General features: G+C 45.7%; 4 protein-coding genes across 5 annotated transcripts in view; all 4 read right to left on the bottom strand.

Moving 5' to 3' along the window:
- Window positions 1-24,033, bottom strand: part of LOC140311466 (uncharacterized) — a 39,231-nt gene extending 15,198 nt beyond the window's left edge. The window contains exons 1-2 of one of the 2 annotated variants that reach the window (XM_072388842.1): window positions 23,758-24,033; window positions 21,333-22,898 (exon numbers count right to left, since the gene is read on the bottom strand). In XM_072388842.1, the coding sequence (XP_072244943.1) occupies window positions 21,334-22,898; window positions 23,758-23,929 (1,737 nt within the window). In that variant the 5' untranslated portion in view covers window positions 23,930-24,033 and the 3' untranslated portion in view covers window position 21,333. Of the gene's footprint in view, window positions 1-21,332; window positions 22,899-23,757 lie in introns of those variants that run through there. The other variant, XM_072388844.1, reaches the window with a different exon arrangement.
- Window positions 508-18,306, bottom strand: thop1 (thimet oligopeptidase 1). The gene is made up of 14 exons (XM_072388836.1): window positions 18,201-18,306; window positions 16,005-16,211; window positions 11,404-11,552; window positions 10,120-10,227; window positions 8,809-8,911; window positions 8,532-8,689; window positions 7,015-7,150; window positions 6,779-6,921; window positions 6,469-6,692; window positions 5,281-5,482; window positions 5,008-5,194; window positions 4,039-4,167; window positions 908-1,044; window positions 508-779 (listed from the first exon to the last, which is right to left on the bottom strand). Exons 1-14 carry the CDS (start codon window positions 18,211-18,213, stop codon window positions 618-620), a joined length of 2,058 nt encoding a protein of 685 aa, XP_072244937.1. The 5' UTR covers window positions 18,214-18,306; the 3' UTR covers window positions 508-617.
- Window positions 24,034-25,975: 1,942 nt separating the features above from the next.
- Window positions 25,976-26,878, bottom strand: LOC140311446 (early activation antigen CD69-like). The gene is made up of 3 exons (XM_072388818.1): window positions 26,724-26,878; window positions 26,377-26,462; window positions 25,976-26,163 (listed from the first exon to the last, which is right to left on the bottom strand). Exons 1-3 carry the CDS (start codon window positions 26,864-26,866, stop codon window positions 25,976-25,978), a joined length of 417 nt encoding a protein of 138 aa, XP_072244919.1. The 5' UTR covers window positions 26,867-26,878.
- A 33-nt stretch (window positions 26,879-26,911) lies between these two features.
- Window positions 26,912-27,367, bottom strand: part of frem1b (Fras1 related extracellular matrix 1b) — a 38,975-nt gene continuing 38,519 nt past the window's right edge. The window contains exon 32 of the mRNA XM_072388768.1: window positions 26,912-27,358. Within this exon, the coding sequence (XP_072244869.1) occupies window positions 26,912-27,358 (447 nt within the window). The remainder of the gene's footprint in view (window positions 27,359-27,367) is intronic.

Raw genomic sequence — 27,367 nt, 5'->3', positions numbered from 1 at the left:
GGGTCGGGCTGAGTCTCTGCCTCAGCTGGAGCAGTTTCAGCATCTCTGGACCTGGTTCTGACCCTCTGGGTCGGGCTGAGTCTCTGCCTCAGCTGGAGCAGTTTCAGCATCTCTGGTTCTGGTTCTGAACCTCCGGGTCGGGATGAGTCTCTGCCTCAGCTGGAGCAGTTTCAGCATCTCTGGTTCTGGTTCTGAGTGATGGTGAGTTGGATCAGAGATGGACAGACGGATCGGGGCTCCGTCAGCAGTAATGAGGGCGCTGCTCCGGTCCGTTTGGTGAAGCTGAGCCGGAAGGAGAAGCTTTCAGGTTCCTGCTCCATCTTTGTTCCAACCCTCACCTGAGCTCACAGATCTGGGTCGTGAAGGCCTCGGTACCCCGGGAGGAGCTGCAGAGGGATGTCTGGGTTTCCCTGCCGGACCTGTTGGCCCGACTCGGATAAGCGGATGAAAATGGATGCAAATACAGTTTTATGAGTGTGTTACAACAGAAATTCACACGCTTAGAAATCACCTCAAATCATTTTATTATTGGGTCCATGTTTGAGAACTTTTTCCTTAGAAAACTTAAGTCCATAGTTCTCTGAGCGACTCTCTGGGTCGGGCTGAGCTGGATGCTGTCAGCAGGGACATGGTGTGCTGGCGCCGAGCTCCACCGTCAGTCCTTTGCTCAGCAGGAACGCTTCCTGTTTGGGTTCCCGCCCGAGGAATTTCCGCAGCATTTCTGAAGCGTCCTCGGAGCCGCCGGGCCGCAGGATGAACTTCCTGTAGTCCAGACCCACCTGGAGTCAGAGACGAGACTCAACATCAGTCCAGTTTCAAAATGCAACAGAAACATTTTCATGGTTTTCAACCACTGGTCTAACAGTGGGGGGGCAGAAAGGGGCTGATACGAGTCCTTGGGGCTCACCTTGGGGTTCATGATGCCCTCCTGTTTGAAGCGAGCGAAGAACATGTCGGTGGAGAACACCTCGCTCCACAGGTATCCGTAGTACTGAGCGTCATAGCCCCCCGCCAGGTGTCCAAAGGTGGCGGGCATGTTGGTGCCTGTGGAGAAGAGAGGGGAGGTTCATGTTCATTTCATGATGGGATGCTTCAGGCCCTCAGGACACACCACCTGCTGTGGAGATACTGCTCTGGGTATCTCTACCTTCATCCTACATCCATGTACCCTAGATTCTGAGCACCTGAACATAAGCCACACCCTCTGATTTTAAAAAGAAAATCCATTTTGTTATGAGCTGCGGGTAACGTGACATATTTACACAGACATGTTACACGTGAGGACTTTTAAACTGTTAATTAAATGCATAACATAAACAAATACATCCTGTAAATGCTTTGCTCCCCAAACAGCCTGTAACACCGATGGTTTTAGCTTAAACACCTCTCAGTAAAGCACAAATACGGAGTAAATGCTTTTTTCCCTTCCAAACAGCCTGTAACACGGCTGGTAAAAAAGAAAGAAAGAAAGTATCCTACTGGTTACCTTCAGTTTAAAAGCTGCATCATATGCATTTCTTCGTTTGTTTCCCATGTTGAGGGAGAGAACTAATGACCAACTTACAGTAATTTAGTGCGACTGTTTGATTTATCGAACAATTTCATTGGACCGCTGTGAACTATTCGTTCATTTTATTGGTCTGATGTTGCAGGCAAAATGTGTTTGGCAGCATAAAAAGAAGAAAAAAAACACAGATTAGCTGCACCTGCAAGCCTGGAAAAAGTAGCGTCTTATAGTCTGTAATTTACAGTAAATCTCCTCAAAAGTTTCAGAATGCTCAGGTACAAGGACTGAAAATGAGTTAAAAAGCAGAAAATGTCCAAAGAAAAACTCAGAAAGCTGCAGAACTATTGATCAGGACACTTTAAAGGTTTCAGAAAGCTGCAGAACTGTTGATCAGGACACTTTAAAGGTTTCAGAAAGCTGCAGAACTATTGATCAGGACACTTTAAAGGTTTCAGAAAGCTGCAGAACTGTTGATCAGGACACTTTAAAGGTTACAGAAAGCTGCAGAACTGTTGATCAGGACACTTTAAAGGTTACAGAAAGCTGCAGAACTATTGATCAGGACACTTTAAAGGTTACAGAAAGCTGCAGAACTATTGATCAGGACACTTTAAAGGTTTCAGAAAGCTGCAGAACTATTGATCAGGACACTTTAAAGGTTTCAGAAAGCTGCAGAACTATTGATCAGGACACTTTAAAGGTTTCAGAAAGCTGCAGAACTGTTGATCAGGACACTTTAAAGGTTACAGAAAGCTGCAGAACTATTGATCAGGACACTTTAAAGGTTACAGAAAGCTGCAGAACTGTTGATCAGGACACTTTAAAGGTTTCAGAAAGCTGCAGAACTGTTGATCAGGACACTTTAAAGGTTTCAGAAAGCTGCAGAACTGTTGATCAGGACACTTTAAAGGTTTCAGAAAGCTGCAGAACTATTGATCAGGACACTTTAAAGGTTTCAGAAAGCTGCAGAACTGTTGATCAGGACACTTTAAAGGTTACAGAAAGCAGCAGAACTGTTGATCAGGACACTTTAAAGGTTTCAGAAAGCTGCAGAACTGTTGATCAGGACACTTTAAAGGTTACAGAAAGCTGCAGAACTGTTGATCAGGACACTTTAAAGGTTACAGAAAGCTGCAGAACTGTTGATCAGGACACTTTAAAGGTTTCAGAAAGCTGCAGAACTGTTGATCAGGACACTTTAAAGGTTACAGAAAGCTGCAGAACTGTTGATCAGGACACTTTAAAGGTTACAGAAAGCTGCAGAACTATTGATCAGGACACTTTAAAGGTTACAGAAAGCTGCAGAACTATTGATCAGGACACTTTAAAGGTTTCAGAAAGCTGCAGAACTATTGATCAGGACACTTTAAAGGTTTCAGAAAGCTGCAGAACTATTGATCAGGACACTTTAAAGGTTTCAGAAAGCTGCAGAACTGTTGATCAGGACACTTTAAAGGTTACAGAAAGCTGCAGAACTATTGATCAGGACACTTTAAAGGTTACAGAAAGCTGCAGAACTGTTGATCAGGACACTTTAAAGGTTTCAGAAAGCTGCAGAACTGTTGATCAGGACACTTTAAAGGTTTCAGAAAGCTGCAGAACTGTTGATCAGGACACTTTAAAGGTTTCAGAAAGCTGCAGAACTATTGATCAGGACACTTTAAAGGTTTCAGAAAGCTGCAGAACTGTTGATCAGGACACTTTAAAGGTTACAGAAAGCAGCAGAACTGTTGATCAGGACACTTTAAAGGTTTCAGAAAGCTGCAGAACTGTTGATCAGGACACTTTAAAGGTTACAGAAAGCTGCAGAACTGTTGATCAGGACACTTTAAAGGTTACAGAAAGCTGCAGAACTGTTGATCAGGACACTTTAAAGGTTACAGAAAGCTGCAGAACTGTTGATCAGGACACTTTAAAGGTTTCAGAAAGCTGCAGAACTGTTGATCAGGACACTTTAAAGGTTTCAGAAAGCTGCAGAAATGTTGATCAGGACACTTTAAAGGTTTCAGAAAGCTGCAGAACTGTTGATCAGGACACTTTAAAGGTTACAGAAAGCTGCAGAACTATTGATCAGGACACTTTAAAGGTTTCAGAAAGCTGCAGAACTATTGATCAGGACACTTTAAAGGTTTCAGAAAGCTGCAGAACTATTGATCAGGACACTTTAAAGGTTTCAGAAAGCTGCAGAACTGTTGATCAGGAAACTTTAAAGGTTTCAGAAAGCTGCAGAACTATTGATCAGGACACTTTAAAGGTTTCAGAAAGCTGCAGAACTATTGATCAGGACACTTTAAAGGTTTCAGAAAGCTGCAGAACTGTTGATCAGGACACTTTAAAGGTTACAGGACAGTCAGAGAAATGAGGCTGATCAGGACTCTGGACTTTTGAAGACTTTGCTGTAACAGAGTCTGACAGATTGTCTTAATTCAACTTTCAGCTCGTTTCTGATCTTTTTTTAGCGGTTTGCTGCATATTGTGATTCAGCCAGAGTCTGAGAGTCGAAGAAGTAGATGAAAGAGTGTGTGACAGACCTGATGAGGCAGGTATTCCCAGGATCTCCTGACAGAGGCGTCCGTACTCCTCGGCCGGGTCGAGCCCAGTCCTGGTGTGCAGCGCCTGATCCACTTTGGCCAGAACGATCTGCCTCAGGTTGAACAGACCTGCAGGTGAGTCACATGTTAGCACTGAATCAGTCTCAGGATACCAGCTCAGCAGGGGAATCATTTACTGCCTGACTGCTCTGTGTTGAGCTTTTTCCAGTTGACCGATGGTCTCGCTGCAATTTATACTCCTGCATCAGGCTTAAAGGGAACTATTTTTAAACCTGGACCTTATTTCTGGCATGAAATACGTTACTACATCTACTTAGACGATGCAGCCTCTAAATAAGGCATTATCTGTCTTTATTTCACCAATACTTTAAGAAGAATGAATGAATGAACGTGTGCTATAGCTCTGTTAGCTCATAGCTCTGTTAGCTCATAGCTCTGTTAGCTCATAGCTGCTGTTAGCTCATAGCTGCTGTTAGCTCATAGCTCTGTTAGCTCATAGCTGCTGTTAGCTCATAGCTGCTGTTAGCTCATAGCTGCTGTTAGCTCATAGCTGCTGTTATGTGGCTACTTGCAGCTATAGGAGAGCTAACGGAGGGATTTCTACACAGGCACTCTACTGGGACCACTTCATCCACACGCCCCCCTGCAGCACAGTTTATTCACTCCGGTAAGAACGTCCATCTTACTCAAAGTCGTCGTTCACGTTGTCAAAATCTGATAAATATCCTGCCATGTTGCACAAAACTATCAGCAGCAAACTCTGTGTGAAGTTAGCCGACTGTCACAGAGCACGGAGTGAATAAACTGTGCTGCAGGGGGGCGTGTGGATGAAGTGGTCCCAGTGTGTAGGAAGCTTTGTCTAAAACCTAAATGAATCCCTTTAACATCTTTAAAGTGTCAGATGAAGCACGGCACCGTGTGCGGTACCAGGGCCGCTCTGATACGCACCCGTGTTGGCGAGGCGAGACTTGATGAGTTTCTCCAGCAGCTCGTCGGGGATGGGTTTCCCGGTCTTGTAGTGTTTGGACATCCTCTGCAGAGGCTCCTTCTCCCAAACCCAGTTCTCCAACATCTGAGACGGCGCCTCCACGAAGTCCCGCTCAACGTGAGTCCCGCTGAACATGGCGTAGTCCGCCTGCAGACACACAGGAAGTGGACCTTACGGCTCCTTACTGGCACAAACGCCACATGGTCACTACAGGTTGGGGGTGGTCAGCTGACCTGAGCGCAGAGCTGGTGCATGACGTGGCCGAACTCGTGGAAGTAGGTCTCCACCTCGTCGTGCTGCAGAAGCGACGGGGCGTCGGCCGTCGGCTTGCTGAAGTTGGCGACCATGGCCGCCACCGACATCTGACGCGAACCGTCGGGCAGCAGGCAGCCGGGCTGCAGGCCGAAGCAGGCGGCGTGCCCGTACTTCCCCTCGCTGCACAGGAAACAGTCGGTCAAACACAGGCACTGCAGATGGTTTCAGATACAGACGCCAGCGATGCAACGCTACGATACTGAACCGTTCGGGCCGCCCTGCACGCCACCCTATGGACCGCGGGTTTTCGGTTCATTTTCATTTTTACAGGCCGTGTGAGCCTGTCCAAGCAGGTGAAACCCCCCCCCGCAGGACGCGAGTTAATGTCCCATCACTGCTGTGCCCACGCACCCCCGGTCAGTTGGAACTGGAGCCGGGTTCAAAGTGCAGCTGCACAGGGAAGAACAAAGTAAACAAAGAGGCGTGGCCAGCGAGGCGCCATCGGGAGCGCCAGGACTTTTCCCGGTAACAGAGTCTAACGCCGTTTGTGTGCTGCCACTCATGGTGCGTTCAAGTTGTGCACGAATGTCGGAATTTCTGAGCTCAGAATCTTAATTTTCCCGTTTGAAAGTTGTTCAGTAAGTGTTAACTTTAAAGAAAAGTGTTAAATTGTTCGGTTCACCAGGGATTCTGGTGTGTTTACAGCTTTTTTTTACAGCTGACAAGCTAAATAAAGAGAATTCTGGGAGAATAAAATGTTCTCTTTACGCACAAAACCGTGGCCCAAAGACCGAGGTACGGACCGTGGGTTTTTTTCACCCCGAGCAGACGCACATCCAAAGAAGAAAGCGTTGTGGACAGCTTCTCTCAGACCGGACTCTGTCAGTTTGTTCTTCGGTGAACCAGCTGCTGTGACCTCCTGTTTCCTGCTGCTCATCTCACCCTGACGAGGCTTCAGGCGACTCTCTGAGCTTTAGCACAATTCTAAAAGCTGAACTCCTCGACCCAGGTTTCAGTCCCAGTGGCTCTTTGCTGCATCTCATCCCTCTGACCTTCTTCCCCATCAAATAAAGACCATTCGACCCCCAAAAACCATCTTTCCTTGTAAAAAGGCTAAGAGCCTGCCGGAGAAACATTTGGTTAACTGTTGGAGCTGCGGTTCTGACCGTGGGTGGAGGTCCAGGTAGAACTGCCCAACCACCTGGCCGCTGCCGCGGTCCTTCACACAGTACAGCGTGACGTCAGGATGCCACACAGGTGCCCCATCCACCAGCTGGAAGGACAGACCCAGCAGCTCCTGGTAGATGTCCAACAGCCCGTGAGTCACCACCTCCATCGGAAAATACTCCTTCAGCAGGTTCTGATCCACTGCGTACTGCGTCTCCTCAACCTGGGCGAGGATGAGGAGTGAAAGGCCCATTAAAGAAGAACCAGAGGCATGAAGGACAGAAAAAGCAGCTTCTGGTTCCCTCTGACCTGGGTCATGAAGTAGCGGGTGTCCCAGGCGTGCAGCTCCCCGGTGAAAGGCAGCCCTCTGGTCCGACACTCCTTCTCCTTCAGTTTGAGGATGACGGAGCGCTCCTCCTCACCCAGAGGCTTCAGCCGGCGGGACAGCTCCTCTGAAACACAAACACAAAGTCTTCGAACACGCCGACAGTGAACCTGCTTCACTTCAGAGCAGCGGGTCGGTGCTCACACCCTGCGGCACTCACCCAGGAAGCCGGCCACCTTCTTCCCAGACTTGGCCATGTTCATCTCCAGGACAAAGTCTGCATGTGTGGTGAAGCCGAGCAGCGAGCTCTTCTGAGCCCGGAGCTGCACCAGCTCCTTCAGGATGGTCGAGTTCTCCTGCAAACAAACAAAGAAGTTTCTGCACCCGACACTGAAACAGAATCTAAGATTTAAGAGTTCTGAGGAGATCTAACAGCAGAGATCATGTTTCTCCAGTTTTAGCTTCTCCAGCTTTAGCTTCTCCTCATTGGCTCCCTGTTAGATTCAGAATAGAATCTAAGGTTCTTCTCCTCACATATAAAGCTCTTAATGACCGAGCTCCATCACATCTTAAAGATCTCACAGTTGGATATTTCCCCAACAGAGCACTTTGCTCTCAGGCTGCAGGTTTCCTTGTGGTTCCCAGAGTTTCTAAAAGCAGAATGGGAGGCAGAGCCTTCAGTTATCAGGCCCCTAAAAGCAGAATGGGAGGCAGAGCCTTCAGTTATCAGGCCCCTAAAAGCAGAATGGGAGGCAGAGCCTTCAGTTATCAGGCCCCTAAAAGCAGAATGGGAGGCAGAGCCTTCAGTTATCAGGCCCCTAAAAGCAGAATGGGAGGCAGAGCCTTCAGTTATCAGGCCCCTAAAAGCAGAATGGGAGGCAGAGCCTTCAGTTATCAGGCCCCTAAAAGCAGAATGGGAGGCAGAGCCTTCAGTTATCAGGCCCCTAAAAGCAGAATGGGAGGCAGAGCCTTCAGTTATCAGGCCCCTAAAAGCAGAATGGGAGGCAGAGCCTTCAGTTATCAGGCCCCTAAAAGCAGAATGGGAGGCAGAGCCTTCAGTTATCAGGCCCCTAAAAGCAGAATGGGAGGCAGAGCCTTCAGTTATCAGGCCCCTCTCTGTGGAACCAGCTGCCAGTTTGGCTTCAGGAAGCAGACACCCTCTCTACCTTTAAGATCAGGCTGAAACTTTCCTTTCTGATAAAGCTTATAGTTAGGGATGGCTCAGGTGAGCCTGAAACATCCCATAGTTCTGCTGCTATAGGCCCAGCCTGCTGGGGGAGCTCCCATGATGCACCTCTCCTCCCCCTCTGACACCCTCTCTACCTTTAAGATCAGGCTGAAAACAACTGATTGTATTAGGATTAGAATGAATTGGACTGAAGCCAAAATGTCTCCGAATGACCGAACTTCTCCGACCTTTCTTTTCTGAAGGCTCGGGCTGCTTTTCACCACAGGTGCGTTCACTGTGCTTTTACAGCGCAGTAATTTGCATACACGAGACGCAGCGGCGCATTAATCACGTTTTAACGATCGTGAGAAGCCAAAATCGAGTCAAATTTGGATGAATCGTCCAGCCTTCATTAACATGTTTGAGCATCTGACTTCTCATTCAGGTGTTAACCAGACAAAACCTCAATAAAGCTCCCTCTGAACCTTCAACTGAAACTGTTAACTGAGGAACCGCGAGGCATTCATGATCCTGAAAGGAGAGGAAAATCCTCGGGTCTCCCATCTCACCTCCTTGCAGCGGGAGTTGAAGGCCTCCTCCAGCTTCCTGCGGGTTTCTGGAACAAAGCACTTCTTCATGGTGGGGAAGTAATGAGGATACTTCAGAGTGAGCTTCAGCTTCTCTCCGTCCTTCTCCAGAGAGTTCAGGAAATCCTCGGGCAGGCCTCCTGAGACAGATAAACCAGGTCAGTGCTGAGCAGATGGTTCTGGGTTAGATCTGGTGATCCAGTCTAACTGGAGAGCATTAGCTCCCTGACAGAATGAGGGATGGGAACCGAAGGCTCACCCAGCTCGTCTCTGGTGAAGGACAGACTGGTGGTGTCCTCGTTCAGGTTCTTGCTGAAGTCGATGCTCAGGTTGCTCAGCTTCTTCTTGATGTTCTTGATCTCCTGTTGCAGCAGAGGGAAGATTAAGGAGTCAGATAACAGGCTGGAAGAAGACTTATTATTTCAATCTTCACTTTAAAAAACCTGCTCTTGATTCAGAAGTGTTGGCTAATTATCGACCTATATCCAATCTCCCTTTTTTTGTCTTTTTTTGCAGCTCAACTTTGTGATCATTACCACAGAAATAATCTGTTTGAAGAGTTTCAGTCAGGATTCAGAGAGCATCATAGCACAGAAACGGCACTGGTGAAAGTTACCAATGATCTCCTCTTAGCCTCTGATAGCGGACTTGTTTCTTGTCCTGTTGGATCTCAGTGCTTCATTTGATACGATCGATCACAGCATTCTGTTACAGAGACTTGAACATGTTATTGGGATTAAAGGAACTGCATTAGGCTGGTTTAAGTCATATTTATCTGATAGATTCCAGTTTGTTCTTGTAAATGAAGAATCTTCCTCACACACCAGAGGAAGTCATGGAGTTCCTCAGGGTTCTGTGCTTGGACCGATTCTTTTTACTTTCTACATGCTTCCATTAGGTAACATTATCAGACAGCATGGCATAAATTTCCATTGTTATGCTGATGATACTCAGCTGTACTTATCTATGAAACCAGATGAAACCAACAGGTTGGTCAGACTACAAGCCTGTCTTAAAGACATAAAGACCTGGATGACTCAGAACTTTCTGCTTCTGAACTCAGACAAACTGAAGTTGTTCTCTTTGTTACTTATATATTTACTCTAGATGGTATTTCCCTGGCTTCTAGTTCTACAGTGAGGAACCTTGGAGTTATTTCATGGTTTGTGGGTTAATTTGGGTTCCTTAGCTGCTGTTTATAATTGGTTCTGATTGAATTGGACCTTTTTTTAAAAGGAACTTTAAAAACTAACATGCAGTCGCTCCACTGGGACCTTAAATTCCTCCAGAAATGCTCGAGCTGCGTTTCGTTGCAGTAAATATTAAAGGCAGGTTTGAATTTAAAGACGTCCCGTTACACTCGGATCAGAACCTCAACAATCTAATAAAGTTTGTTCAAACGATCAGTCGGTCCTGGATCAGTAACAGCCGACAGGAAGCAGGTCTTCATCAGAAATAAAACAAAGAACCAGACAGACGGGAGGCGCTGATCCAAAGAACCCATCCGTTCGATGGTCCAGAGGTCAGGCAGCAAGGTTCTGCATAAAGGTCAGAGGTCGCGCAGCTTCACCTCCTGTGTCTCTTTGGGCAGATGGAGGCCGTTCCTCTTCCCCAGTTTGATCAGTCGCTCCATGTAGCGCTTCGCCTCCAGGCTGAGACTTTCAGAGTCGATCTTCTTCTGCAAGAAAGCACAGTTCAGAAAGCTGAGGGACTCAGAGCTTCCAGAAGCCAAATCAGGACAAACAGGACTGCAGCACACATCAACAGCTGGCGGATTTACCTTTTTTACACAGAAAACTCATGTTTACTCCATCAGATGTCATCGAAAGTGTTTCTACAAAGTGAAAGAGCTGAAGCTGAATCGGCTGCTGTTTGTGCATTTAAAGGGAAATAAGAAGCAACCCAAAACAGCTTCAGCCTGCACGTGCACACTTTAACGTGCACGTGCACGCTTTAACCTGCACGTGCACGCTCCAGCCTGCACGTGCACGCTCCAACCTGCACGTGCACGCTCCAACCTGCACGTGCACGCTCCAGCCTGCACGTGCACGCTTTAACCTGCACGCTCCAGCCTGCACGTGCACGCTTTAACCTGCACGTGCACGCTCAGCTTCTTCTTTCAGAAGAGAAGGTCCACATGCATCTTTGGATTCATGGGCAAAGCTCCACATGAGGACTAACTCTGGGTTTCAGCTCAGTTCTGGTTCTGCTGCTCTACTGCGACACCCAGTGGTTTCCTATCGGTACGCAGCCATCGATCCGACCACTGGAATCAAATATTTTCAGCTCAACTGACTCCAAACATTTTGTGTTCTGAAGTAAAAATACTTCTTAGTCGAAGCCAAGTGAAGAAAAGGAAAAGTGGCGTAAATTACGGACTCTGAGCCGCTGCTTTTTCCAGGCTGTGAGCACCGATAATATAAATAATACCGCTTATATTAATTATTATTATTATAATACGGTGTTTTTTCTTCTTTTCATGCTGCCAAACACATTTTGCCTGCAACATCAGACCAATAAAATGAACCAATTTTATTTTAATCGGCCTATAAAAGAACAAGATGGAGGGGGGTGTGGCTTATATTCAGGTGCGCTCTGCAGTATTTATTATGACATCAGACCTTTAAAGGAAGACGCTTCGCTGATGGAGAACATCTGATTCTGCTCTAAATCTACTCATTTCTAACAGATTATCTGCCCACATCTGGCCTGTTCCAGGTCCTCCTCAGCTGGCCCACTTTGACCTCCAGTCACAGGAAGTCCAGCTCCGACCTCACAGTAAAACCGCAGCAGCAGGTCAGACACGAGGCCTTCATCTCTCTGCTGATTGGTGGAAACTCTGACATCAGCTCACCTCCAGGGCGACGATCCTCAGGTAGACGTCCTCCCTCATGCTCATCTCCACGTCGAACTCAGACAGACGCTTGTCGGCCTCGGTGCTCGCCGCCCGGACCTCCTTACTGGGCGAGACGTGCTGCGGGAAGTCCAACATGTTCCTCTGGACTGAGAAACGGGTCAATTCATTAATCAATTAATTATGCTGTGACCTGAAACAAAGAAAGACGGATGAATCATCACCGTAACAAAGCTCAGTCGCTCATCATGTGGCCCAAAGCTGAGCTGCATCCTATCAGACAGTTCCTCCAGTTCTACAGAACCGGGTCACCGCTTCAGATGAATCAACTCATTTTCTACTGACAGTTTGTGATTAAATTAAATGTTTGAAGTGACCAGAACAGGACAAAGTTTGATCTGTCATCTCAGGTTCTGATGTGGAACAAGTTGAAGAACAAATCATTTAAAAGAAAAACCCTGAAAAAGGACAAAGTTTGTCAGGTTCTGATGGAGAAGAAGTTCAGGAACAAATCATTTAAAAGAAAAACCCTGAAAAAGGACAAAGTTTGTCAGGTTCTGATGGAGAAGAAGTTCAGGAACAAATCATTTAAAAGAAAAACCCTGAAAAAGGACAAAGTTTGTCAGGTTCTGATGGAGAAGAAGTTCAGGAACAAATCATTTAAAAGAAAAAACCCTGAAAAAGGACAAAGTTTGTCAGGTTCTGATGTGGAAGAAGTTCAGGAACAAATCATTTCAAAGAAAAACCCTGAAAAAGGACAAAGTTTGTCAGGTTCTGATGGAGAAGAAGTTCAGGAACAAATCATTTAAAAGAAAAACCCTGAAAAAGGACAAAGTTTGTCAGGTTCTGATGGAGAAGAAGTTCAGGAACAAATCATTTAAAAGAAAAACCCTGAAAAAGGACAAAGTTTGTCAGGTTCTGATGGAGAAGAAGTTCAGGAACAAATCATTTAAAAGAAAAAACCCTGAAAAAGGACAAAGTTTGTCAGGTTCTGATGTGGAAGAAGTTCAGGAACAAATCATTTCAAAGAAAAACCCTGAAAAAGGACAAAGTTTGTCAGGTTCTGATGGAGAAGAAGTTCAGGAATAAATCATTTAAAAGAAAAACCCTGAAAAAGGACAAAGTTTGTCAGGTTCTGATGTGGAAGAAGTTCAGGAACAAATCATTTCAAAGAAAAACCCTGAAAAAGGACAAAGTTTGTCAGGTTCTGATGGAGAAGAAGTTCAGGAATAAATCATTTAAAAGAAAAACCCTGAAAAAGGACAAAGTTCGTCAGGTTCTGATGGAGAAGAAGTTCAGGAACAAATCATTTCAAAGAAGAAACCCTGAAAAAGGACAAAGTTTGTCAGGTTCTGATGGAGAAGAAGTTCAGGAACAAATCATTTAAAAGAAAAACCCTGAAAAAGGACAAAGTTTGTCAGGTTCTGATGTGGAAGAAGTTCAGGAACAAATCATTTCAAAGAAGAAACCCTGAAAAAGGACAAAGTTTGTCAGGTTCTGATGGAGAAGAAGTTCAGGAACAAATCATTTAAAAGAAAAACCCTGAAAAAGGACAAAGTTTGTCAGGTTCTGATGGAGAAGAAGTTCAGGAACAAATCATTTAAAAGAAAAACCCTGAAAAAGGACAAAGTTCGTCAGGTTCTGATGGAGAAGAAGTTCAGGAACAAATCATTTCAAAGAAGAAACCCTGAAAAAGGACAAAGTTTGTCAGGTTCTGATGTGGAAGAAGTTCAGGAACAAATCATTTAAAAGAAAAAACCCTGAAAAAGGACAAAGTTTGTCAGGTTCTGATGTGGAAGAAGTTCAGGAACAAATCATTTAAAAGAAAAACCCTGAAAAAGGACAAAGTTTGTCAGGTTCTGATGGAGAAGAAGTTCAGGAACAAATCATTTAAAAGAAAAAACCCTGAAAAAGGACAAAGTTTGTCAGGTTCTGATGTGGAAGAAGTTCAGGAACAAATCATTTCAAAGAAAAACCCTGAAAAAGGACAAAGTTTGTCAGGTTCTGATGGAGAAGAAGTTCAGGAATAAATCATTTAAAAGAAAAACCCTGAAAAAGGACAAAGTTCGTCAGGTTCTGATGGAGAAGAAGTTCAGGAACAAATCATTTCAAAGAAGAAACCCTGAAAAAGGACAAAGTTTGTCAGGTTCTGATGGAGAAGAAGTTCAGGAACAAATCATTTAAAAGAAAAACCCTGAAAAAGGACAAAGTTTGTCAGGTTCTGATGTGGAAGAAGTTCAGGAACAAATCATTTCAAAGAAGAAACCCTGAAAAAGGACAAAGTTTGTCAGGTTCTGATGGAGAAGAAGTTCAGGAACAAATCATTTAAAAGAAAAACCCTGAAAAAGGACAAAGTTTGTCAGGTTCTGATGGAGAAGAAGTTCAGGAACAAATCATTTAAAAGAAAAACCCTGAAAAAGGACAAAGTTCGTCAGGTTCTGATGGAGAAGAAGTTCAGGAACAAATCATTTCAAAGAAGAAACCCTGAAAAAGGACAAAGTTTGTCAGGTTCTGATGTGGAAGAAGTTCAGGAACAAATCATTTAAAAGAAAAAACCCTGAAAAAGGACAAAGTTTGTCAGGTTCTGATGGAGAAGAAGTTCAGGAACAAATCATTTAAAAGAAAAACCCTGAAAAAGGACAAAGTTTGTCAGGTTCTGATGGAGAAGAAGTTCAGGAACAAATCATTTAAAAGAAAAACCCTGAAAAAGGACAAAGTTCGTCAGGTTCTGATGGAGAAGAAGTTCAGGAACAAATCATTTCAAAGAAGAAACCCTGAAAAAGGACAAAGTTTGTCAGGTTCTGATGTGGAAGAAGTTCAGGAACAAATCATTTAAAAGAAAAAACCCTGAAAAAGGACAAAGTTTGTCAGGTTCTGATGGAGAAGAAGTTCAGGAACAAATCATTTAAAAGAAAAACCCTGAAAAAGGACAAAGTTTGTCAGGTTCTGATGGAGAAGAAGTTCAGGAATAAATCATTTAAAAGAAAAACCCTGAAAAAGGACAAAGTTCGTCAGGTTCTGATGTGGAAGAAGTTCAGGAACAAATCATTTAAAAGAAAAACCCTGAAAAAGGACAAAGTTTGTCAGGTTCTGATGTGGAAGAAGTTCAGGAACAAATCATTTCAAAGAAGAAACCCTGAAAAAGGACAAAGTTTGTCAGGTTCTGATGGAGAAGAAGTTCAGGAACAAATCATTTAAAAGAAAAACCCTGAAAAAGGACAAAGTTTGTCAGGTTCTGATGTGGAAGAAGTTCAGGAACAAATCATTTAAAAGAAAAACCCTGAAACTCTTCATGAACTCGTTTAATATCCGAGCGAAGCCTCCAGCAGCTTCCTCGCAGCGCTGGGATCTTTCCTTTCAGACTCGCAGCTCATCTTGAGCTCTTTGCCCGTCAGAAGCAGCAGAACCGGCTGGAACTAATCCGGCAGCTTCAGACCACATCGGGCCGATCCTTCCTGTGTTTTCAGGCCTCCATACAAAGCAGCCGCTTGTTCAGCTGCTTTCTCCACAAACTGCTGATCGCTCTTTGCATCACATTGTGCTGCCTCAGCTGCAGCCACACAATGCAGCGACCCGGGCCCACGCCGACCTCTTTACATTCGGGTTCACCATCAGTCAGCGGGGCGCAGAACCGTCGGGAGGGAAAGCTCCCACCAGGAAACGTGGCTTCATTTGGCCGCCGAAAGCCTCCGTTTGATGCACTTTGAGTCAATTCAATTTCTAGGGTTTTAGTCGGTAAAAAAACGGCAACTTTTATTTATTAAAAGTCATTGTTGAGCGTTTATTTTCTCACTTTGTGTCGAGTTAAATAAATATAAATGTATAAATATCAAAGTCTTCTGCTTCCACATCAGTGCAGCTTTCTGGGTCAGAACCCAGGTCTGTGAGCTCAGGTGAGGGTTGGAACAAAGATGGAGCAGGAACCTGAAAGCTTCTCCTTCCGGCTCAGCTTCACCAAACGGACCGGAGCAGCGCCCTCATTACTGCTGACGAAGCCCAGATCCGTCTGTCCATCTCTGATCCAACTCACCATCACTCAGAACCAGGTCCAGAGATGCTGAAACTGCTCCAGCTGAGGCAGAGACTCAGCCCGACCCAGAGGTTCAGAACCAGAACCAGAGAAGCTGAAACTGCTCCAGCTGAGGCAGAGACTCAGCCCGACCCGGAGGTTCAGAACCACGGCCTCAGATCTGGAGGAGCTGCTTCACACTCAGCTGTGAACTGAAGGTCCTGAAGAACCCAACAGAACCACATCATCTGCAGAAACCAGAGATGTGACCCTGAGGTTCAGAACCAGACGCCCTCCTCCCCCCGACCACTCCTCCAGATCCTGTAAACCAGAACCACTTTGGACCAATAAAACGGACACAGCTCTGCCTGTTCTGCAGGGACCGGAGAGCCTGTAAAGGTGAGTCCGGTACCTCCAGAACCACTTCAACACAGCTGAGAAACTGCTGCAGATTCAACATTTCTGTGAGAGTTCCAGAACAAACCACCGTAAACGGGTCAGAGAGCCCCCCCCCCCGCCTCTGACACCTTGAATGATGCAAAGCACGACTGCTGCTGTCTTTCTTAAAGTCTGAACTTCCTCGGCTACTGACCCGTGTACTCGACCTCCACGTCAGCGAGCGCCTTCAGCGTGTTCTCAAAGCTGACGCTGTCCAGGTCCAGGGCGCCGACGCGGTCGTACACCTTCTTGGTGCTGGCCACGAGCTCATCTGAGAGCTGCTGGATCTGCTCGGGGCTCAGGTCCCAGCGCAGCCGGTTCTCAGAGCAGACCGGCACCGGGCTGGCAAACACAACCTCACCTGGAACGACAACAAAGGGGTGTGAAGGAAAGAAACACAGAGGCTCAGAGATGGACATTACAGGATGTCTTCGAACCAGAGTTTCTAAAAGCAGAATGGGAGGCAGAGCCTTCAGTTATCAGGCCCCTAAAAGCAGAATGGGAGGCAGAGCCTTCAGTTATCAGGCCCCTAAAAGCAGAATGGGAGGCAGAGCCTTCAGTTATCAGGCCCCTAAAAGCAGAATGGGAGGCAGAGCCTTCAGTTATCAGGCCCCTAAAAGCAGAATGGGAGGCAGAGCCTTCAGTTATCAGGCCCCTAAAAGCAGAATGGGAGGCAGAGCCTTCAGTTATCAGGCCCCTAAAAGCAGAATGGGAGGCAGAGCCTTCAGTTATCAGGCCCCTAAAAGCAGAATGGGAGGCAGAGCCTTCAGTTATCAGGCCCCTAAAAGCAGAATGGGAGGCAGAGCCTTCAGTTATCAGGCCCCTAAAAGCAGAATGGGAGGCAGAGCCTTCAGTTATCAGGCCCCTAAAAGCAGAATGGGAGGCAGAGCCTTCAGTTATCAGGGCCCTAAAAGCAGAATGGGAGGCAGAGCCTTCAGTTATCAGGCCCCTAAAAGCAGAATGGGAGGCAGAGCCTTCAGTTATCAGGCCCCTAAAAGCAGAATGGGAGGCAGAGCCTTCAGTTATCAGGCCCCTAAAAGCAGAATGGGAGGCAGAGCCTTCAGTTATCAGGCCCCTAAAAGCAGAATGGGAGGCAGAGCCTTCAGTTATCAGGCCCCTAAAAGCAGAACGGGAGGCAGAGCCTTCAGTTATCAGGCCCCTAAAAGTAGAATGGGAGGCAGAGCCTTCAGTTATCAGGCCCCTCTCTGTGGAACCAGCTGCCAGTTTGGCTTCAGGAAGCAGACACCCTCTCTACCTTTAAGATCAGGCTGAAACTTTCCTTTCTGATAAAGCTTATAGTTAGGGATGGCTCAGGTGAGCCTGAAACATCCCATAGTTCTGCTGCTATAGGCCCAGCCTGCTGGGGGAGCTCCCATGATGCACCTCTCCTCCCTCCATGTACAGATGACATCATTGCTGTCATTAACTTGTGTTTCTCTCTCTCAGCAGGTATCTCTGGCCTGGTGTTACGCTGCTTGTTGTCCCCTCTTTCCTGTCCTCTCAGCCCCAGCTGGTCCAGGCAGATGGACCCTTCCTGGTTCTGGTTCTGATGGAGGTTTATAGGTAATGCAGGACAGAATCAGCCAGTTACAGAACAGGCTGTAACGTGGAGATTAAACGGCAGGTAAAGACGTTACACTGAAGCCAAATACTTCTTCAACGTGTCTTTATGTCCTTTCAAATCTTTGAAATATTCTCATATTTTATCCTGAGTCATCGCTTTAAACTTCTGCTTTTATTATATTTTTTATATTTTGTACCTGACAGCCACCACACACACTGAGTCATATTACAAGTTTGATTCATACAGATTTACTGCTGTTTAGAGATTAAACTGTTCACAGTTTAACATAATAGATGTTAACACATCTGCTCAGATTACAGCACAATCAGCCACATTCTTCTTTATCCGCTTCACGTGTTCTTACATCTATTTTAACACATTTATTTTATTCACCGAGAGGAATATGAGTTTATCAAATCAAATCAAGTTACCGGTTAATTATGATTTAAGCGGCTTTTACTGGCTATTTATACTTCAGAGCCGTTAGCTGTTAGCAACGCGCTACAAACATCTGCAGATAAAACAAATCCCACATCTGCAAGCTAACGAGCTTCCGCTTTCACACACCGCCTGCCTCCTGAATCCTGCTCGGAAACGGAGTCCTGACATCAGCTCACCGTCCTGAGGAGTTCCCACCACCTGGCGCAGGTGCTAGCATGCTAACTTACCGTTAGCTCCAACAGTCAATCTCAGCTAATGAATCCGAGCAGCCGCAACCCGCCGCTCGGCGCGTGTTTTTCAGAGAAACCGCTTCTGTCGCGCTCAAAACGTCCCGAGAGGACTCACCTGTCGGCCCCATAGTTCAGAGATTGGATAAAGGTCGGTTCGGTCCGTGTGGTTCACTGACTGGCGGCTCCGCGGATCAGAATTAAAGAGGATAACGTCACTTCCGCTCACACTTTTCAAAATAAAAGCCGAACTCAATTCAGCTCACGATCGAAGAAAAACAATCTCTTCATTATCCAATCTGATCATTTTTATATGTATTTACTGTAATTATATGACAAAGAAGCGCATTAGTTACTTCTGATAAGACTTTAAAAAGTTCAGGAGGAAAACTACCTCCATAAACTGTTCCTGTTCACATGAATCTATATGAAAACTGCAGCAACTGCAGTCTGATTTCAGCCCTCACCGCTTATTTTACAGTTTCATAGTTAAAGCTGCTCAATTCACCTTCCTGCAGCTTATTCCAACAGTATCCGGCTGAACCAACCAACAGAGCTCTGCTGGTTTTCGTCCTCCTGCATGAAGGTTCATCTGTTTGTCTGCAAATAAACACACAGAAACTGGTCTGTTTACACTGAAATATGGACAGATTTTACACTGAGGTAAAAAAAAAAGGAATATTTTCTGAAAAGTAAGAGTCAAAGGAAGGTTTGTGACAAACATCAGCCACAATAAAAGTTTATTTTAGATTTTATTGGCATGTTTTTTTTGTTTTGATATTTTCACATTTACATAACTTTTGAAGAGTCCCAAATCACTCCGAATTTATTTCTATATTTCCATAAAAACAGGAAGCAGCTGCAGAGATTCACTGAAACATGTTCAAACATGAACATAAACCCAGAATCTGAGGCAGAAACAGAGTTTTTTCTCAGTTCTCAGCAGCTTTAAAGTGAATCTCTGGTCTGAGCTCCTTTATTCTCCAACACAGCCTGAACCCTCTGAGACAAGCTTTCTGTCATTTCTTTAAGGAGTCTTCAGGAATAGTTCTCCAGGCTTCTTGAAGGACATCCCAAAGCTCTTCTTTGGATGTGGGCTGCCTTTTGTTCCGTTCTCTGTCAGATGATCCCACACTGCTTCAATAATGTTGAGGTCCGGGCTCTGGGGAGGATTCATCCCTCCATAAGACCTGTTGCCACTGATTTTCAGTCCACTTCTTGTGTCATTTGGCACAGCTCAGCCTTTTCTCCCTGTTTCCCTTCCTTAAGAACGGCTTCTTGACAGCCACCCTTCCATGGAGACCATTTCTGATGAGGCTTGGGCCAACAGTAGATGGATCAGCTGAAGGTCCAGATGCATCTCTCAGGTCCTGTCAGGTCACAGCTGGATTTTTTCCTCTTTCTTAAGGACATCACTTTCAGATCCTGTTCATCTGCTGGAGATAGTTTTTTAGGCCTGATACCTGGCTTTTCATTACACTGCCTGGGTTATGAACTGTAATTTATGTCCAAAGCCTCAGTTTTCTCTGAACAAACACATCAGACCAGCACATCATCAACTCCTGAATATGTAGGTGGTGTCCAGCAATAATATGAATTACATAAATATGATCCAAACTTTTTGGAATGGGCTAGAATGGGTTAAATGTGCTCATATTTCCTGAATCCAGGAAACAGCCGGGTGGAAACAAATGCTCGTTTCTCATTTCTGTCCTTTAAACAGTAGAATGATGAGCTTTTATCATCATCATTTAAAAACACATCATTCTACTGTGTGTCTTCATAGAATCAGTCCTCAGAACATTCTCCCACACTGCATGTCAGCTAAAATGTGTTTGGAAGTTGACTGAAGTTCTTTTTCCACCATTTAAATAAACCTTTGCTGCAATCTTTTTTTTGATCTGGCCTTTCTTATCATATCCAGAACCTCGAGCCTCAGTTTCATGGACTGACTCATTGACAGTGTTGCACACAGAGGACACAGGGACATTAAAATCCTAAAACTTATCGTCTTTCTGGTTCTCAACATCCCCAAAAAGTTCTTTGCTCTTCTTTTTACAAGCTCAGTGTGTTACACAAGGGTTGAATCACATATTCTTTCACGAGTAAACAGTTTAAGTCCTAATGAAAGGTCTGCATCATGCTTTGATCATAACAGATAGAAAAGACAACATTTACACTCTCATGCCACCGGTCGTCTCTTTTCAGGTCTGCAGTTCTAACGGAGCATTATTAAATTATTAAATAGGTAAGAAAGCACACCAAACAGACCATTTTATTTTCAATGACTCAGATTTCCTACATGTTCAGTTGGACCATGGACAGAAGACGGAGTTCTGACTGTACTGAGTCCAGTTCACAGCCAGCTTAACGCACTGCAGGCCGTTTAATAACTCACTTTATTTCTCCGTCACATATTGGCTCCACAGACCCTGGACCTCCCCGTCGGACTGCTCCTCTATTAGAAATAAAAACACTGAAAACACAAGTTTTCAGCTGCTAACATTAAGAGCTGGTGCTGAACCGGTGCTGCCTTCAATGACGAAGGGGAACTTCCAACTGGTGTGAATCAAAGATGCCATTCAGACACGGTCTGGACATAAAACATCAGTGTGGGTCGACAGTTAGCAGCTCGTTTATTTCTCAAGTTAAAAGTCCTCTTCGGACAATTTACAGAGAGCATAAAGAAGTTCAATACAAGCCATAATAAACAGTCCATGAGTGACTGAAGTGTTAACGATGGTTGTTTAAAACAGAAAAACGTCCTCTTCTCCTAGTTTAAATTAAATCTATCATTTCTTTCTTGTCACTTCACCACATAGACGTCACATATTAAAGCAATGAATAAACTACTTTGAGACCGGTTTCTTTTAAACTGAAACTATGTTTTAGCATCAAAACAAGATACTATCAGAACCATATCTGCTCAGCCGTTAACACCCGACTGATGACATTTTGTTATTTTTGTGTGAAATAAGTGGCGTTAACCTGCCAAAGAGATGCAGAATGAGCTAATGAGCTAATGAGCGCCCAGCTCGTGTTCAGCTCTTCAAATCATGTCAGCATATAAAAAAATAAATAAAAAGTAAAAAAACACATTTAAAATGGGAAAATAATATTTTATGTTTGGATACATACATTTGAGAATCTAACAGAAAATATATTATAAGAAACTTGTCTCATAACGATCAAGTCAAAGCACACTTAAATAAATTGAGTGCTTTAGTGGTTTTTTTTTATAATTTATGTCTTTAAACATCTTGCAAGTCGCTGATGGGAGGAGATGTCTGACCCGTGTGACTTTTCATGTGAATAGTCAACTTCCCACTTTGGGTGAAACTTTTACCGCATATTTTACAGGAATATGGTCTCTCGCCTGTGTGAGTTCTTATGTGACAAGTCAAATAACGATTTTCAGAGAAACGTTTCCCACAGGTATGACAGGAATAGGGCTTCTCACCTGCATGATGTCTCATGTGGATAGACAATTTTCCACTTTGGGTGAAACTCTTTCCGCATATTTTACAACAATACGGCCTCTCACCTGTGTGAGTTCTTATGTGGGCTGTCAAATTGCGATTTTCAGAGAAGCATTTCCCACAGGTCTCACAAGAATAGGGCTTCTCACCTGAGTGAGTTTTCATGTGAGCTGTCAAATTGCGATTTTCAATGAAATTTTTACCACATATTTGACAAGAATACGGTCTCTCACCAGTGTGAATTCTCACATGGGCGGCCAAACTACGGTTTTCTGCAAAACGTTTTCCACAGGTGGTACAGAAATAGGGTTTCTCACCCGAGTGGGTTCTCATGTGAGAAGTCAAATGACAACTCCTGGTGAAATTTTTACCACATATTTCACAAGAATACGGCTTCTCACCTGTGTGGATTCTAATGTGGATCAACAATTCATCCCTTCTTGTGAAACATTTGCCACAAATCTTACAGGGATATGGCTTCTCACCGGTGTGAGATCTCCTGTGTGCAGCCAGACTCCCACACTGAGTGAAACATTTACCACATATGTTGCAGGAGTACGGCCTCTCACCTGTGTGGGTTCTTATGTGAACAGTCAAATGGCCGCTGGAAGTGAAACTTTTTCCACAAGTCTTACAGGTATAAGGCTTCTCACCTGCATGAACTCTTGTGTGAAAAGTCAAATTGCTACGCTGAGTGAAACTTTTACCACATGTTTTGCAAGAATATGGCTTATGACCTGTGTGGATTCTCATGTGAACCAACAAATTATCGTGCTTGATGAAACGTTTACTGCATATTTTACAGGGATATGGCCTCTCACCTGTGTGGATTCTTCTGTGTGTCATCATGTTGTATCTTTGTGTAAAGGCTTTTCCACAAATATCACATTTTACAGACTTTTTACCTGCGTTAGTGTCATAATGACTCTCTGACATTAGAGATTGGTCCAAGTTTTCACCGTGACTTTTGCCACTGTCACTTCTGTTTTTGGGATGTATATTTCTCGCTGCTGGTTCTCCATTTGTACTCGTTTCTGAGTCTTCATGCTTACTTTCTTCCAGGTCTTGGCTCTCGTCAACAGGAGAGTTCTGAAAGAGAAATTGGTCACTATTTTCCTCTAGTTCACTGGGTGGGCTTTTGTCAAAAGTAGAAATCAAGAAGGGCTCAATCTCCTCCTTCAGTACAAGCTGCTGCTCCCTCTCCTGACTGGTGCAGATTTCATCCTGTTCCTCTTTAATCTGCTTTTGTTCCTCCTGGTCCACAGTGTTACTCTCCTGGTTACACATCAGCTGGTCACCAAAATCCACATCCTGACAGATGTAATGCTGTGGGAGGTCTGAAAGGACACAAACACAAAGATTATTAATGAGAAGATCTACTAGAATTTAAACTATGAGCAGGGTTCCTGTAGGTTCAAGTGTGCAAATGTCAGTTAAACTTTTTATGCATTTTCAAATAATAGCACATCAATTAACTGCATTTTTATGGTTATTCAACTCCCATTTGAATGGGACCGAACGGTCCAACGCCAACCAGAACCGACCGATGGCTGAGAACCGAACGGTCCGACACCAACCGGCACCGACTGCGTTTCCTGCAGCTTTGAATCATTCAAACAGGCAGAGAAAGCAGAGTCCTGCTGGTTCTGTTAGAAGCTTTTATGCTCAGAGACGCTCTGAGTTTATCTGGATCAGCAGTCTGGTTCTGATGGGAAGAAGCAGGACTGCAGCTCAGTGTGGATGGAAGCAGAGTTCTGCTCACAGAACAGGAGGAAACACTCTGATTTCCCTCTAAAATCTGTGAATAATCCTGATAAATAACCATAATATTGATCAGAATAACTGTGATTGTTATTTCTGCAGTAATCGTGAAGCTCTATTTCATTTGAATAAATCTGTAAGAGGCGATCAGAACAAACGACCCTGCAGAGGAAAAAACGCGAAATGCGTGAGGCGCGCACGCGCTTTCTTTTTACCAGCTCCCCGCACGGTTTCCGGTCTGCTTCTGGGCCACAGGTGTGACAGCAGTGACGTCACTCGCGTCGCAGGAATAAATAAAACATTAAACAACTTTCAGGTCATTCGTGAGTCAGGAAGTGATTTCTGCTTCATTTCCCAGGGAAACTGATTCATGTCATGTCTGTGAAACGCTGCAGATCTCAGATCAGATGACTGACATCCATCAGTGTTTCATACCTATTGTGGGGAGGTTTATTCGGGGTTTCCAGGTGATATCCAGCAGTCTGCGCTGACGGTCGATCTCTTCCTCGTACTGGACGATGGTTTTCTCAAACTCTGTGAATATTTCTTCAGCAGCAGCAGTTAGTCGCTGGCTGATAAACTCTCTCAGATGCTGAGCTGAAGACATCGTTGCTGCTCACTCTCACATATTCAGCTCAGACACCAAAACAAAGAGCCAAATGCCTCCAAACAAAAGGGAAGCTAACGCTGCTAATGCTGCTAACGCCTCATTCACTTCCGCCGGATGTGACGCGTTCTTCTTCGCTTGCGTTTGGAGGGAGCCTTACCGCCATCTGGTGGACTGAAACTAAAATATTGTTTTCTTAAATGGAGTGATGGTGACACCGTGCACCCCACGGACCAGAGGGGAAGGAGCTGTGATCACAAACTCCTGCTATCTTTCCTAAAGCTCTTTTATCTTTACTTTGCTGGAAAACATCACAGAGTGAAGGTGGTGGGAGACACTTTTAAACAACCGGGAAAGGACAGAACTGTGATGCAGGTCTGTAGGGCACAAACTAAAGAAATATTCCCAAACATTACATTAAGTACTGCATGCTTACCCTGTTGTTTAACAGAGGCTATATTAGGCTATATAATACTATTAATATCATCTTAATACAGTAAGATGTAATGTAGAACTGCATCGTTATGGTTGGTATTGAAAAATAATTCCAAATAAAAGCCAAAAGAGGGAAATCCTCTGTTGTCTCAGCTCACCCTTCTGTCCTCATATTTCTTCACTTTAACTGGATGAGGATAATCCAGCATTTTTGCTTTGACCATTTTGTCCTCAAAGAATCATGGAACTGAATTATTTTTACTGCTTTTAGAGAGGATCCGTCAGAGTAAATTCTCAGACATCCAGGGCATGGTTATCCTACAGGGAATTAGGGCAACTGGACGTCTTGGTTCTTGAAGCTGTTTCTCTCATCTGAAAGGTTTTCAGTTCTGAACTAGTTAGTATCAGTTTATAAGAAGCAGAAGGGCTGTTCCCTACGGGCTGCTACTCCAAGGCTGATTCTCCCCAGGGAAACTCCTTTCAGCCGCTTGTATCCAGCTCCTCCTTCTTTGGGTCAGAACCCAGATCTGTGAGCTCAGGTGAGGGTTGGAACAAAGATGGAGCAGGAACCTGAAAGCTTCTCCTTCCGGCTCAGCTTCACCAAACGGACCGGAGCAGCGCCCTCATTACTGCTGACGAAGCCCCGATCCGTCTGTCCATCTCTGATCCAACTCACCATCACTCAGAACCAGAACCAGAGATGCTGAAACTGCTCCAGCTGAGGCAGAGACTCAGCCCGACCCGGAGGTTCAGAACCAGGTCCAGAGATGCTGAAACTGCTCCAGCTGAGGCTGAGACTCATCCCGACCCGGAGGATCAGAACCAGGTCCAGAGATGCTGAAACTGCTCCAGCTGAGGCAGAGACTCAGCCCGACCCGGAGGATCAGAACCAGGTCCAGAGATGCTGAAACTGCTCCAGCTGAGGCAGAGACTCAGCCCGACCCGGAGGATCAGAACCACGGCCTCAGATCTGGAGGAGCCGACCTCCATCCCGGCTGCAGGAAGTTTAAGTTGAAGGTTTATGTGGAAAACAAAACGTGAAGCTGCTGATGTTGTGAACGTTGCTCCTCTGTCAGAGGAAGGGTCCAAATGTGCAGACAGAACAGGCCGGAGGTCCGAAACGAGCCCGATTAATTTAAGACTAGAACGAAACACACAGAATACCTCAAACTCAATCTGAGGAAACAAAAGTCTACAACAAGAACCTGACTGCGACTGAGGAATGAACCGAGCGAGTCTGACTCTGGGTGAGACGATGGCGAGGATTCGACCGCCACTGGGAGGAAGATATGTCATGTTTCTGCATTTAGCTTTTATCCAAAGCCACTTACAGGTAGGCAGGTAGGGTGGGGGGGCCTTACCTAGGGACCCTACTGGAGACAGTACCTTTCATGCAGGGGATTTGAACCCAGAGCTCCCACATGGAAGGTGGCATTCATACTTAAAGAGCTTAAATGCTGCGGGACCCGTTTTACCTGGCATTAAGTACCATTTCTGAAGCTAGGAAGTGTATCATAGAGACAAGATGTTTGTGTTTGTGCAGCACATTTATTATGAAAGTATGAAACTAATGTACAGAGCAGCATCTTAAATATGATGTTCAGGGAGCGTTCAGAGGCTGATCGAACAGACGAACGGGTGCTGGGTTTCAGCCGAGCAGTTTGTGGGAATCCAGCTTCTGGGGTTTTTAACCAGCGGGCAGTCTGAGCCGCCGGAGGGCGAGTCCGCCGGCGCCCCCCTCAGTTTGAAGAAGGAGTGGCCAGCAGAGCGCGTCCAGAGATCCGAACCTCCAGGCTGACCTGAGGAGCAGAAGAAGAGTGGATCTGGGACGTCCAACACCAAGCACAAAGCCTTTTTCTGCTTCACCAGACATCACTTCATCTGCTGCTGCTGCAGTTTGAGGTTTCAGAAAATCATTTAACCAGTGAGGAGCCGAGACTTTTCACGGGCTCAGCAGGGGTTCAGGGGTTAGAAATGTGAGTTATCACCAGATTAATGGAGCAGCCACCCACCGATCCAAAAAGGCTTCTTCCCTGCCAGCTTCCACAGCCAGCTCACGTCTCTTCTGGAGCGCACGCTGCTCAGGCTGCTGTTGAACCTGAACCATCGGAGAGCCAGAGTTAGCATCGCAGAGCTAAAGCTACGCAGACCTGAGCTGAAACAGAGGTGGCAGCAGAGAGCCGGTCCGTCCAGCTGAGCCCAACATACAACTGGAGCTTTTCACATCGCTTTCAGTGCAGCCAGCCGACGGAGCAAAGCCCGGAACCAGCCTTCAGCTGCGTTATGAATAACTTGTTCTGTGTTTTCAGGTCAGAACCAGAGCTCTGCAGGAGGTCACAAAGATAAAAGGGTTACTTACAGCAGCGAGCAGGTTCTGTCGGCGCTGGCCCAGCTCGCCACAGACGAGCTGACGGCGTAGCAGCGTCTCCTGTAGGAAGTCCAGCCGCTGGGACACGAGCCGCCGGCCGAGCCCTGAGGGCAGAGAAAACAAAGCTCAAACATTTACGGCTGCGCCGGTTCGGTCCGGTTCAGGAGGTTCTGTCATTTTCAACATCTGACTACTTCCTGTTTACATTTCATACAGCGTGCACAGAAGCATAAAGAGTGTGTGTGTGCCTGGTGCTGCTGGACTGCAGGCTGGGTTCTGGCTGCTGGACGATCCATCTGAGGAGCGTCTCCAGCTCGCAGCTCCTCCAGCCGGCTCCACCCTGCACCACCTGGCTGCAGCTCCTCCAGGCGGCTCCACCCTGCACCACCTGGCTGCAGCTCCTCCAGGCGGCTCCACCCTGCACCACCTGGCTGCAGCTCCTCCAGGCGGCTCCTCCCTGCACCACCTGGCTGCAGCTCCTCCAGGCGGCTCCTCCCTGCACCACCTGGCTGCAGCTCCTCCAGCCGGCTCCACCCTGCACCACCTGGCTGCAGCTCCTCCAGGCGGCTCCTCCCTGCACCACCTGGCTGCAGCTCCTCCAGGCGGAGAGGAGTCAGACTGTGGAACTGATGAAG

This window comes from Leuresthes tenuis, unplaced genomic scaffold, assembly GCF_036924035.1.
Source record: "Leuresthes tenuis unplaced genomic scaffold, fLeuTen1.0.hap1 SCAF_7, whole genome shotgun sequence".
Lineage (NCBI taxonomy): Eukaryota > Metazoa > Chordata > Actinopteri > Atheriniformes > Atherinopsidae > Leuresthes > Leuresthes tenuis.
The sequence above is the reverse complement of the archived record's forward strand: the minus strand, read 5'-3'. Positions and strand labels throughout refer to the sequence as shown.

Bases quoted from the DNA above. Each gene is read 5' to 3' on its own strand.
- thop1 (XM_072388836.1), bottom strand. The intron at 11,553-16,004 runs GTCAGTAGCCGA...CCCGTTTCTCAG, and splicing joins CGTGGAGGTCGAGTACACGG to TCCAGAGGAACATGTTGGAC. The intron at 10,228-11,403 runs GTGAGCTGATGT...GCTTTCTTGCAG, and splicing joins TGAGGATCGTCGCCCTGGAG to AAGAAGATCGACTCTGAAAG.
- LOC140311446 (XM_072388818.1), bottom strand. From the start codon at position 26,866: ATGTTTGAGCTTTGTTTTCTCTGCCCTCAGGGCTCGGCCGGCGGCTCG. The intron at 26,463-26,723 runs GTAAGTAACCCT...CCGATGGTTCAG, and splicing joins GACAGAACCTGCTCGCTGCT to GTTCAACAGCAGCCTGAGCA. The intron at 26,164-26,376 runs GTGGGTGGCTGC...TCTGCTCCTCAG, and splicing joins GAAGAAGCCTTTTTGGATCG to GTCAGCCTGGAGGTTCGGAT.